This window comes from Brachycentrus maculatus, unplaced genomic scaffold, assembly GCF_059751285.1.
Source record: "Brachycentrus maculatus isolate JH-2025_06_01 unplaced genomic scaffold, ASM5975128v1 h1tg000990l, whole genome shotgun sequence".
NCBI lineage: Eukaryota > Metazoa > Arthropoda > Insecta > Trichoptera > Brachycentridae > Brachycentrus > Brachycentrus maculatus.
Genome location: NW_028281708.1, coordinates 40,239 through 54,444, shown reverse-complemented (window position 1 = coordinate 54,444; position 14,206 = coordinate 40,239). Strand labels below are relative to the sequence as shown.

General features: G+C 30.9%; 1 protein-coding gene across 1 annotated transcript in view; it reads left to right on the top strand.

Moving 5' to 3' along the window:
• The first annotated feature begins 3,517 nt into the window (after positions 1-3,517).
• Positions 3,518-14,206, top strand: part of LOC148299704 (A disintegrin and metalloproteinase with thrombospondin motifs 1-like) — a 45,602-nt gene continuing 34,913 nt past the window's right edge. Inside the window, exons 1-6 of the mRNA XM_088275785.1 lie at positions 3,518-4,788; positions 6,338-6,447; positions 6,929-7,100; positions 9,693-9,858; positions 12,113-12,265; positions 12,962-13,072. Coding sequence (XP_088131911.1) covers positions 3,759-4,788; positions 6,338-6,447; positions 6,929-7,100; positions 9,693-9,858; positions 12,113-12,265; positions 12,962-13,072 — 1,742 coding nt within the window. The 5' untranslated portion in view covers positions 3,518-3,758. The remainder of the gene's footprint in view (positions 4,789-6,337; positions 6,448-6,928; positions 7,101-9,692; positions 9,859-12,112; positions 12,266-12,961; positions 13,073-14,206) is intronic.

The window sequence follows — 14,206 nt, the reverse complement described above, 5'->3', positions numbered from 1 at the left end:
AAAAGTGAAAGAGCGCAAATGCATTTAATAATTTGCGATAAACGAAACATATTTCTTAGTAACTCATGTGAATCATGTAGCTACATATTGTGAGTACACATTAGTTCTAGGAAACAGCAACATAGTAATATGAGAGTGTGAAATGTCGTATTGTTTATTTATTTTTAATATAATTATGATTCCGTTCACCCGTCGAAGCTCGCCTTGCATCTTGTTTTTTAGATCTCAAGGTTTATTTTGAATTATTTTTTTGCGTAGTTAAAATAAGAAATACATTAAATTTTATTTTCTAAGAGTGCATGTACTAAGTAAGACTCGTTCCTGTATCGAGTTTTTGATAAGTTTTAAAATCATTTGTTTGACAATAACAATGGTATCAATATAATGTCACATTATTTTTTGACATCTCAGCATATGAAGAAGAATGTGGGGTTTACGACCGTCATAACCTAATACTAACTAACTAACTAACCATCACGCCGCTTCCCGGCAGGGGTAGGCAGAGAGAATAGAGCGCCACACCACTCTGTCCTTGCAAACATTCTTCGCCTCTTCCACGTTCATGCATCTCCTCATACATACCCGCCGATTGTTACGACTCCTAACCTGACCACTTTCAAGTATTTCGCATACCTGATCGTGCCATGTTTTTCTCGGTCTTCCTCTGCTTCTTTTCCCGCTAACATTCGCCTCATAAATTTGTTTTACCGTTCTTTCCTCACTCATTCGTTCTACATGTCCAAACCATCTCAACACACCTTTCTTAATTGTATCGATAATGCTTATCTCAGCTTTGCATTCCTTCCTTATTTCACTATTCGCACATCTATCATACATCGTTTTGTTACACATTCTTCTGAGAGATCGCATTTCGACTGCATTCAGTCTACTTTCATCCTTCTTTTGCCAACTCCATGTTTCACTTCCATACATTAGAGTTGGAACCAGGACTCCGTTGTGCACTGCCAGTTTAGCTTCCGCTGATAGGTTTTTATTTGCTATAACTGATTTCAGTGCACCATTCACTTTGTTCCCAGCATTCACTCTCCTTTCTATGTCTTTATCAATCTTTCCATCCCTAGAAAACATACTACCCAAATACACGAAATCATCTACCTGTTCCAAAATCTCTCCGTTTACCAATATTTCACATTCAGATCTGCATTCTTCTCTTTCAAAAACCATAATCTTGGATTTGCTAACATTCATCAATAGATCACATTCCTTGCACACATTATACACTTTTGTCACCAACGCCTGCAGGTCTAGCCTAATACAGTATAGGCTAACCAATAGACTGTCAATCAAGATTTTTGAACTAGTATTTGGACACACTGAAACTGTACGTCAAGTTATGATTTTTATAATATTTCTTCTTCCTTATACGCACTCAATGGTGCATAGGGCACTGCATTTTTTTTTCAATTTCAATTTCAATTTATTCAATAATTAATATAAACATTACAAACAAACATTTAAGGCGTATACATAAAAAAAAAAAAACAAATTAAAAATTACACAAGAAGACTCTTGTTAAATGTGTAGAAGAATCTCGCTTCGGAAAACTCCTTCGGACACATGGAACAGATCAATATCCAATGTGATATTGTTCAACATAGCGGTAGCTCTTCCTACAGGCATAACCATCGGCAGGTTGGTCCTGTGTATAGGAATCTGAAACAATCTATGCCGACGCTGTCTTAGGTAACTATCGGGAACATACAGACCAATGCTCTGGATAATTTCAGGATTATCGATCATACCGCGCAACAATCGATAATGCATCGTATGTAACCAGTATTATCCTGATCGTGAAATATAATACAGGAAGGAAATATGATCAGTCCTATCAAGTTACCTTAGCTTCAGTTACCAGTCAAGAGTGATAAATATTTGAGTGAAAATGATTTATTTTTACCCCCCTCTGAATCGAACCCGAGACCTCCAGAACGATTGATAAACGTGCTGGCCGCTACACTACGGAGGTAGACTATTTAAGATATTTTGTTGTTATTATGAAATTAATAATCGAAAAGAAAAAAAACTTTCATATTTTGAATCAACAGAAATTCAGAAATATTTTGATAAAAAACGCATAATAAACAATTCGACAATGACTAATGCCTCTTCTCCTATTTTTTATGTTACTACTGATTTTTTTTTAATACTTTCTACGAACATAAAGACTTTCATACACAGTTTACAGTTCTTGATAAAGACAATAGATTTTAAGAAATAGTGTTATGTACCAAGTAAAATAAAAATAAATACATGTTTTAGATTGATATTAAGTAAAAGTAATAAATACATATTAACGTCAGAAAATTATCTAAAAAAAATTGGTTATTTTATTTCATTCAAGATAGTGTAAACGTACTTATTTCTAAATTAATGAAAACGGTCTCCATTCATTTGTGTATAATATTAATCTAACCACTTAAATTAAAGTGACATTTATAATTGAACACTGTACTTCAAAAACGTTATAAGTTACAAATGTTCACGAAAATAAGTTACGTTTATGTACATATACATATTTATAAATATTTTTGCGATACTAACTTTTTTTGTTAGAAGCTCAAAATAAAATGTTTTATAAGGGGCCATTTTGTTTTTTATTTGATTAATTTAACGCTTTTAATTTTCTCGTAATTGAGATACCCGTATAAATTTATCAATGCTTCTATTCTAATGAAAAAAAATCATATAAATCCGGTAATATTTTTGTTTCTTATTACTTAAGTGTTTTAAATACATCGTGGTTTTTATTACTAAAATTTTATAATTGATAATATATGATAAAAATGAAATTTTTGTTTTTTTTTTTTTTGTAAAATATGTAGTTACAATAAAAAAAATACCTACAAAATGACATTGACAGAGATACATTTTTCACTCTCTTGTAAAATTTTATTTGATTTATTTATTTAAAAACATATTACATACATAAATCAAATATACATATAATATTCCCGATGAGTAATTTCTATTCCTCATTTTGGGACATAGAATTAAGGTTAACAAGACTGGAACACAAATAATAAAGTACCAAAAAAGATTTTTTACTTAAATAACCAAAACTAATACTAATACATGGCAAAATATAAAAATAAATAGGTATATTTAATAGGCACAAGAAGCCTATTTAAAATAAGTAAATGAGAAAACATAAGGTAAGAAGCATATTTAAAATAAACAAATGAGAAAATATAAAAAATGAGAGAATATAACAAACAAAAGGTAAAAACAAAATTAGAAAATATGACTAATCACTACATATAAATCTTTCCAAAAAGTACCTTCTCAGATCATTTATTTTGGATCCCCGAATGGGTTTTATTTTATATATGTCAGGCAGCTGGTTAATTTGGTAATATTACACTTGGTAGACTTGTATCGTTTTTAAAATACACAATTCAATTGCATTAAGTACTTGGTACCACATGCTGTACCAGGGAGTTTTAATTACTCTGGTATCCAATAGAGAGAACAGTGTTCGCTTTATATTATGGGCCGCACTAGTGTTTATCTTGCATTCATCTCTATCGCACGTATGAGACACAAAGGACAAACGTTCATAGCAAGCGGTTCTGACGAGATACGAGTTTAGCCGTCTGTTTTCAGTACTATTCAAACATTTATTCTACTTTTCCTCTGGTCTGTTCAACAGCTCGTCGTTTTCAAAACAAAATACAGTGAGTTATTCCAAATTGTGAAGTTCCGAAATGTTCCCACGTTGATTTTTTTCGCTCCTAAAAATGGTGCAGTATCCGAAAATACTCATTTTGCTCGGTGTTTTTTGTGCTGTGGAAAGTTCTAACAATGGAATTAATTTAGATGATTTCTATTTGGTGTCCGATCAACAAAATACCTTCAATAATATCATCGTCCAACCGAAAACTTTATCGAATGATAATTTTAAATATAACAGAAGAAATAAAAGAGCTATTAACGATTCAGAATCAGATATCGAAAATAATCTAGAAAAGCTCGTTTTCGCACAAAATGCTGTCACTATCGAAATTGAAGACTGGATTATTTTGCTGGAAGAAAATAAACATTTTTCTTTCGGCAACAAATTTGCGGAAACTTGGGTAACTGATAACAAAGAAAAAAAAGTACCGGAACTGAAAGAACAAGCCACAAGTTGCCGATTTTATACGGGTTATATTTTTAACGAGCCCGAGTCAAAGGCAGCCGTGACGATATGCAATCTGAGCTTCTATTACGGCTTTTTCACAGCGGCTGGAAAGTCTTATTTCATCGAACCAACTGCTTATCCAACTGACGGACATATTGTCTATAAAGCCAAATTGCCAAGTGTAGAAGGATTCAAAGACCCGAGGGGGGTGAAATACGACCCAGACGCTAATGACTCAATATCTGAGAGTGGCTCGGATTCAAATCTCTCTCGCCCCGATGGAAAAATCCCCAGAGAGAATTCACGGAGTGGAACCGGAAATTGGCAGGGAAAAGATAAAAGAAAAGTCCCATTAGGCGTGGAGGAAAAGAGAAAAGTAAATAAGAGGAAACGGTGCACGCACTGCGAGAAGGAGGCAGTGTTTAATCTTACCGGAGACACCATCCTGGATGACGTGAATTTTAATTTTACGGATGAGGACGTGGAAGGAACGACCAAGAAGGTGGATAAAAGTGTCGTCGAGAATAATAGTTACGATGATTATGATTATTCTGAACCGCGGGTTAGCGAGCATTGGAGTAGGAAGGATGATGGAGATGAACTTGGATACTTCGCAGACCTTACTTGGGAGACCAGACCATACCCAGGTGGAAATATTTCATTAATTGTACTTAGTGGTAAAATCTATCCATTTTTAATTTAAGTATTACTTAGTAAATACCACTATTTCTTAAAATCTATTGTGACACGTGTTTCACCGTTTTCATGCGGTATTTGAAAATGATGTATAATGTATCGAAGCATGTGTCACAATAGATTTTAAGAAAAAGTGGTATTTACTAAGTAAATCTTAAATTAAAAACATAATTAATTAAATTTCATAATATGGAACAAATAAACACAAAACATTTTGATTAAGTTTAAAAGTTTTCTATTTGGGTATATTGTATAAGAATGCTTTACAATTATCTTTGAAAAATTGAAAAAACAGACCCAACCTTATTATGTGATCGAAAAATATATTGTGTTGTGACTCGTCTTTGTTCTGTTATTGTGACGTAATGTTTCGCAATTTTCAACAACGCGTGTATTTGACATTTTTAGAGAATGAAACAATGTTTTCTTATATAACATAGGTAATGATTCGAAAAAAGACAATAAATGTAATTTAATCATTTTCAATGGATTCCTCAATAACTTTAATTAAAAGAAATTTTATTTCGCAAAGCCATATGTTAGTCTAACCGACGATTCTTCAAGAAATTGCAGCAAAGATATTAGATATAATATCTGTACTGCAATTAAATAAAAAGCATAAATCTTTATTTTTTGTACATTAAAAGGATCGTCAAGTTTATGGTAAAGTAAAATAATACTCTCCTTATCATTCATCGATCACTTTATATAATAACACTGAAAAACGATACTTCATGATTACTGGTTTGGGAACGACCATTCCATCATCAGGTCAAATGTAGACAAAAGTGAAATTTCTACGCAAAGATATAGTTTAATTTTTTTTTATAAATATCAACTTATTTCGTTAAATGTAGGGATATGAGTTGCGTTTATATATATTTCTAGACAATTTAGGTTCATATCAGACAATTAATAGATGAATAATGATATTAATTTGATAATATGTAGTAGAATGCATGGGTGACAATTCGCTCACTCCTTTCAAGAACGTCATAAATTAAAAATCGTCAATTTTCAGTTGTGCATGTTTTCGGAATGCCCAGAAAATGTACTATATCCCAGCAAAAAGGCATATTTTAACTAAATATTAACCCGCTACAGGGCAAAAAGTATTGTTTTTGCATTTTGAAGAAAAGGTATGGTTTTATTATTTTTTGAGATATACTAAATATTTTTTAAATTGAGAAAAAACCTAAAAAGATCTGTTGCACAGTAAAATGTTCAATAAGTGGCTTGATATTTATGTTTAATACATTGTGTTAAATATTTTTAAACTTTAAGAAAGTTCTCCTGAAAAATCAATTTTTTCGATTTATGACGTTCTTGAAAGGAGTGAGAAAATGGTCGTATTTTCATTTAGTATGTACTTTTTGGCAAGAGAAAACATGTTTAAACAGAGTTAATGTATGTACACAAGGATCTTTTAGAGGGTTACATTTTATTTTGCTTTATGTCATTTATTTTGAAATATTTAAATTATTATTTAACCCTGAACAGAACCCGTGATTGAAAAATGGTTGGAAATAGCTCTTGCCGTGGATTATACTGTCATTGATTTCCATGGAAAAGACAGGATAAGACAATACATCATGGCGTTACTTAATATCGTAAGTATAAAGTTTTTATTTTAACTTAGAACATAATATCAAATGAATATATACTTACATTTTTTATATCTAAACATAAATGAAGAAGAATTTGGAAGTCTGAGCATTAACAGGGCTTGTAACTTGTCATAGGCTGGTTAAGTGAACACTTTGCATACGTGCAACATTAACCATTCTACCCATGATTGACAACCACACTACATTTTTTTTTGGATTTCCTAGATATCATATTGATCAATCTCATGACACAGTACATATGAGTTCACAACAGCCATCTATATTGGATCGAGAAAAGCTTTAATTAAGCATAGACTTTATTTGTCTGAATCCTGGATAATATTCATATATGTACTTAAGACTCGCATAAAAACTTGATTTAATTTTTTATGCAGCTTATAATTTGACTAGTTATTTGTTGTTAATATATACTTCTTTATTTTAATTTGCATAATTTAATATATACGAATTACTTTTCAACAAGGTGAGCGCTATTTATAAGGACCCTTCTTTGGATGCGAACCTTAACCTTGTCTTGGCTCGACTGATATTTTATGATGATAAGAAGGACTCTATGATTGAGGAAGGAAATGCCAAGAAATCATTGGAAGACGTCAATAGATGGAATTATCGGCTAATCGGAAAACTCAGCTATGGTAATTATTAAATTTATAATTCTTATGGATTAAAAAAAAAAAAAATTATCATTTATTTATAAATTTGGCATATTAATTTATGTTTTAAATTTTAAATCACCACTGATTTTTTGAGTCTACCAAGTTGTATTTTCTTATTAAAAAACACAAAAAAAAAACAATTTTGTGACAATTGATTCGCTTAGTTATGGTATTTCATTCGTTTGAAAATACCATAACTAGGCGAAACAATCTTCACAAAATTGATTTTTATCTGTTTTTTAACAATAAAATACATTTTTTTAAAACCCTTATCCGCACCCCAATGGTGCATAAGGCACTGCTTCATATAAACGCAATGTTATTTTGATCGTTTGCACATGAAGGAAAGGTGTTCAGCCCTCCGCTTCAGGTACCAGTCTAGGGTAATATTGAATTCATATTACAGTAAAAAAAATCATTTATATTTATTTGCCCCCCCTTGGGAATCGAACCAGGGAACTCCGGAACGGTAGCTGAGCTTGCTAACGAATACACTACGGAGGCGGACAAAATACAATTTAGTGGACTTAAAAATATCAGTGTTTGATTCAATATTTAATACAAAAATATTTATTTTTTCAAAATTATGTTGGAAGCTTGTATCAGTAGGATTTAACTTACTGCTTCAAGCTATCGCAGTGAGAGATTTTGCGTTTGGCACTATAAAAATCTCACCAAATGTAAAATTATCAATACGAGTATATCTTGTTACTATAGACATCTATTGGTGAGATGAAAAAAAGCTTATTTTCATCTCACCAATAGATGTCTCTAGTGAAGTTCTAGTGATTCAAGAACAATGTTTCGCAAATGGTTCTCGTAATATGTTATACTATTTGTTACGTGTTTTAAAAAATTCCTCGTGGGTGACTTTCACGATTATTTGCTGTCCCCATCTAGTACGAGTATTAAAAACCGGCGTTAAAATTTGACCTTCAAACAGAAAGCCTTTAAGAAGAAAAAATACCTAAGACTGGTTTTCACTCCCTTGTATCCTTTCCTCATTCAGTTAATAATAATAATAATAATAAAACCCTTATCAGCACCCCAATGGTGCATAGGGCACTGTGTCATATTAACGCAGTGTTATCTTGATCGTTTACACATGAAGGAAAGGTGATCAGCCCTCCGCTTCAGGTACCAGTCCATGGTAATATTGAATAAATATTACTGTGAAAAAATCACTTATATTTATTTTACCCCCCTTGGGAATCGAACCCGGGACCTCCAGAATGGTAGTCGAGCGTGCTGACCATTACACTACGGAGGCGGACATTCCTCATTCAGTTAAATCAAGGAAAACATATTCGAGTTAATCAACGGACAAATTACCAAAAACATACTACAAAACACCCATAGAACCATAAGATTTAAACGCAGAATCTGGTGGGACGTTAGACAAAATTATATTGTTTTATATATAGAGGGACAAAATTAATCATATGGATGTAATAAAATACCTAGGTACCTACCCATAAATTTTATTAAGTACTTATAAATAGTACCTACATAAAACAGTTCTACCACCAGATGTCGCATGCGTCACACTGAATAAAAAAAAAGACATCAGAAAAAATATAATATTCTGAACTGTCAGAATCAGATAGATAGATAGAAAAATATTATAAAGATAAATTAAGAATAAACTTTAATTATAAACTTTAATTACAAAGCAACACATTGTTTATTTTATTATTATACACCCACTTTACATATTATTTACACCCAATTTACGAAGAAAAATATTACCACGTTATATGTATAACTTTCTTTCTAAAAAAATTATAATTTTGAGCAATGGAAATCTTTATTTAGATCTTCACAATTTTTTATCGTTTAGTGGAAAATATGATATCTGTCATGGGCTGCCGCCAGTGTTGATACACATTTATGTCCGTTTTATCAATCTGTTTGTATACTGCAGCTAGTCAATTAACAAATTTTAAATATGACTGACGTAATTCATACATTTGTAAAAGTTATAACATCTTAGCTTCTTACTTTTTACTCATTCATCTTTTTTTTGTGTTTTAAAGTTTTAAATTTTATTTAAAAAAATATACATACTCATATATATTTTTCTGTTTTCTGATAGTCAAGAATTTTTTGTTTTTTATATTAACACTATTTTTGTAGTTCTACTTATAATACCTATACCCTTTACGATGACCTAAATTATATTGTATACTCACACTCAGGCCATGCCTTTGTGGTATCTTTTTTTGTATTTATATTTTATTCGTATTTTTTGTATTTGAATTTATGTCATATTTTGTAAAATGCAAAAAAAAAAAAATAAAGAAAAAAATAAATCTTCCGATAAGGTGATTTATTTTGTGCCACCCTGTACATTTAGTTAAATACATAACAAGGCAGGGATTAAAACCCAAGGCTTTATATATTTTTTCTGACAAAACGAATTAATATTGATGTCAGTCTGATGACATCGGTTACAATGAAACTCGGTCAGTGGTCAAAACTATGAAGTTATTGTGTGTATCCGTCAAGAAATGTCTGAAACTTAAAACGTAAATATATGGAATGTAAAAAAGTTTTTCAATTGTTATATAGATGAAAACCCTCATGACGTAGCAGTCTGGTTGACAAGGGAATACCTCGGAGGTCCGTCAGGATATGCTCCCGTTGCTGGAGCCTGCGATAGAGCCCGAAGCACAGCACTCAATAAGGACGAAGGACTCGCCAGTGCTTTCATCATTGCTCATGAGATGGCACACATGTATGAAAGAGAACTTTTTTAATAATCTTGTTTTATAACTATACTATCCGTAAATTTTTGATTCACTACCCCGTTTTTTAAAATTTTCTAATGTAATAAATATATCTTTTGTAAGTAAAAGTTTACGGTAAAAGAAACTTTGATGACAATACTAGTTCAACGATTTTTCAGAGTACGGCACTATTAGAGCAACGGTCTTTGCACACACTGATTTTCACGAAAACTTTTGCGATTTTAAGTTTAATTTACAATTTTTTATTAATACTACATTTAAAATGATAATAAAGAAGAGGCTGAAAAATAACCCCTTCAAAATTTCATGGCAAAAGTTCACTTTGAATTTTCAACTCTCGAGATCAATAAAGTAGCCTAATTTAATTGGAATTAATAAATCAGAAGTAAAGAATGGTTAACATACATTTTTTTCCATTTCATTACTTCATAGAAGCCGGAAAGTTGAAAATTCAACGATATAAATATTTTCTTTTAATTTTCAATTTCTTATTTATTAAAATAATAATTTTGTTTGCTTCTATAATATGTTCTAGCATTCGTTCCTTCTCTATTTCCTTTCCCACATAAAATAATGTATTTCACGTTTGTCATCACAATCCCCTCAAATATATTCCATTCTTCAATCGAAAAATCTGGAATACAGGAATGATACCACCTCACGTTCACACAATGAATGATCAAAATAACCTTGTATCAATTCGATGCAGTGCCCTATGCACCATTTAGGTGGAGATTTGGGTCTAAGAAAAGGAACACTCGTGATTTAAATTCTTGTATTTTTAGAATTTTTCATTGTTTTTTTTCAATATATTTTTTTAAAGTTGTAAATAATTATTTTCATTTTAATATAAGTATGTTTAAATATTAAAAATAAATAAATATATTTTTCACTTTTTAAATTATGGAAACAGTTTGACATCGGAAGTAACAATATCTAAACCACGTGTTTAGAAGCTTAGCCATACATTTAAATTAAAATTTATTATTATTCTTAAGTTGCATGTTCGACCTCACAAAAAAGTTACATGTTACGTATTAAAAATGAAAAATTAATACGTTTTATAATAATATAAGAAAAAAATTGTATCTACTTAAATAAAAAGTTAACCGAGTAAAAATATCCCAAGTATAAAATCTTTTCGCTTAATTCAAGCTCAATATAATCCTGTGCTTAAAAATCAGAGCACAGAAAATACCACGTTTCACGTTATCACCCTTAAATTGTAGCAATGAATATTCATGAACGGCCACAGCAGAGAAGATAAATATTTATTCCTGGAGTTTTAGTGGACAAGACAATTATTTCGCTAATTGCAGATTAACTTAATTGTGAGGGCTTGATTAAGGTCCGTCTCCTTGTTTAGCTATCAGAAAGTTTTACTGGAGACGTGGTAATCAAAGCTTAACACTTTGTTTACCAATTTTTTAAACACTTATCCAATAAAATTTTTACTTATAGGAAAAAATGCAAATTTTAACAAAAATATTAATTGCTCTAAATTTACCATGACGATACAAATGTATGTAAACAATATACACTCAAGTTCTTCAGAAATATTTTACATGTGCTTTCATGGATCGGAAACCATATTTGAAAAATATTTAAACGCTAGTCAAAGCAAATTTAATTCTTAATTTAGGAAAAAAATGTTTAGTATCACTAACCTGAGTAAGATAGCCTTCACTCGATGTCAGAAAATTTTAATAGCGGCAAGTGGCAGTTGAAATTATGAGAAAAAAATGTTCATCCTATAAAGATTTTGTTTTTATTAGAAAACAAAAAAATTTTGACATTTGAACATTTGAAAAAAAATTGTGAGTACCTATTTGTTTTTGAAATTTTGTAGTAAAAGTAAATATATTTAAAAAATAAATAGTTTGATTTAGTGATAAACGTGATTGTGAGAATTATTTCCTGTACTTTTCCTGTAACCGAAAATCGATGTTTATTTATGGATTTGGCGTTTAATTTGTAGAACTCCATTTAAATTTATTTATTAATTTTTAAATCAAACACAGATTTTTGGTTTTACTAAGTTAGTTGACTCAAAAAATCTTTGTTTGATTTAAATATTAATACGTAAATCGATGTTTGGTCATTTAGGGTTGGCGGTGAAAAGCCGACTCGACTAAAAATTCGGCTTTTCGCCGAAAATCGGTAGTTAATGTGTTCAGTTATGAGTAGAATTATTACTGTTAAATTTCTAATTCATTTTATTTGTTTTGTTTTCTTGAACAGTTTGGGATTGACCCACGATGGTGACTTGAAGGCGGGCAATAAGTGTGACGATGAAGTAACGAGGGGAACGATAATGGCACCAACGGTGACTGCTAACTTTCATAGATTTGCCTGGTCATCATGTTCCAAAGAAGAATTCCATAGAAACCTCAAGTAAGTTTATTTGTTTGTTTTTTTTTATGAGTAATGTTTTTTTTTTAAATATACAATAAAACATATTATAAGGCTCTGAGTATATTTTTAGTAATATTTTATTTTAATACTTTATTTTTATATAATAAATATTCTTTGAGTGCATTGCCTGATTGATAAGGATGATCCCTGTACTAAATGAGACAAAATTACATTTTTTAAATACAAGTAAATATTTTATAGGAAAACCGTTGAATGTATAGAAAAATGAGAAAAAAAAACAAAAATGAAAAAAAAGAGAGATATTATTAAATAAAGATTAACAGCAAATTTAGAAAAAAACAACCAATAATATATAAATGTAATTAAAATTTCAATTCATTTATGAAAAACTGACCACGTTGCACTCGTATACGTATACTAGCTAGTTTTTAATTTTTTCTCGAGTTTTTTTATATGTTTATTTGTTATATTACATGTCTACTTTAAATCTTAAAATCGGAATAAAATGATTTAAATTTTTATCAAAAAAGCCTTAAAGTGATCACGTTTCAACACGTTTAGGGTTAAGTGATCACTTTATACACGTACAACATGCCATATAGACATCAATGTAAATTTAGAAATACATGTTATGTCCTGTGTCCAAAAAATACTTACAACATTAGAGTAGGATGGTAAACATATCAGATTTCATTAATTTATCTGAACTTACAGTAAATGGTCGTGTCTACTGAATGCGCCTGGAAAAAACCATACAATTCTGCAGCCTGGAACTACACACACATTTTCAATGGACGAACAATGCCGCATGGAATACGGCGATGGGTAACATATTGACCTTTTTCTCCTATCGAAGTATGGTTTGAGAGCTAGGTATCCTATATCACATTCTCAAAAGGTCAGGAATAAAAATTTACGTATTCTACATTGACCATTTTGTGGACGCAAGGTTTATAGACGTCGTTGTCACGTTCATACAATAATTCTTAATGTCTCCACACGTGGCCATCACATTGAGACAATATGCCAAAATACTTATAAATGTCCTTTCCTAGTTGATATAACATAACATAACATAAAGTCTTTAGATGATAAATAGTCGATACAGCTTTACAAAACTTTTTTTGTCATTTCAACATAGATGAAGAAGAATAAGGAAGTCTGGGCATATACAGGGCTATATCACAGGCTGGTTAAGTGATCACTTTATACACGTGCAACATTCACCAATTCTACCCATGGTCGACAACCACACTACTCATTTTTTGGAACTCCTATTCAATATATTGATCAATCTCGTGACACACTACATATGAGTTCACAACCGCCATCTTTGTTGGAATGAAGAAATCAGGTTACGAGTCGGAATAATCACCGCGTATGTACGAGGAGATGCATGAATGTGGAAGACGCGAAGGTTGTTAGCAAAGATATATTGTTTTAGCGTTCTGTTCTCTCTGTCTACCCTTGTAGCGAAGCTAGTTAAAATCAGTGTTTAAAAAAGTGAAATGAATTTACTCTGAAGTCGAAAGATATACGAGAGTCTTTTTTCCATAAGGGAGTTATTTAAACGAATAAAATCAAAAATTATTTACAATTATATAATTTATAGAGTTTAGGGGGTGGTCGTCTCTTAGTCTTACATTCCGTCTCGTCATCTTCGCAAACAAAACTTTCAAATGTAATAATTTCACAAATTAATTAATCCTCTAAATGATCTCGCGGAAAATTTTAATCCCTGATAAAATAATCTTAAATAAGAGGATTAAGGGCTTTTAACCGGTTTATCGGGGAAATAGGCTGAATTTTATTCCTTAGAAAAACCGAGTTACGCTGTAATCTTGTATAATCGCCCAATTTATCCGTGTGATTTAAACTGTATACTAGCCGCAAGAATTTTATTTTATTTCACGAAATGTTCTTGCATTTAATTAATTAAGTTTTTAGAAGATACGAAAT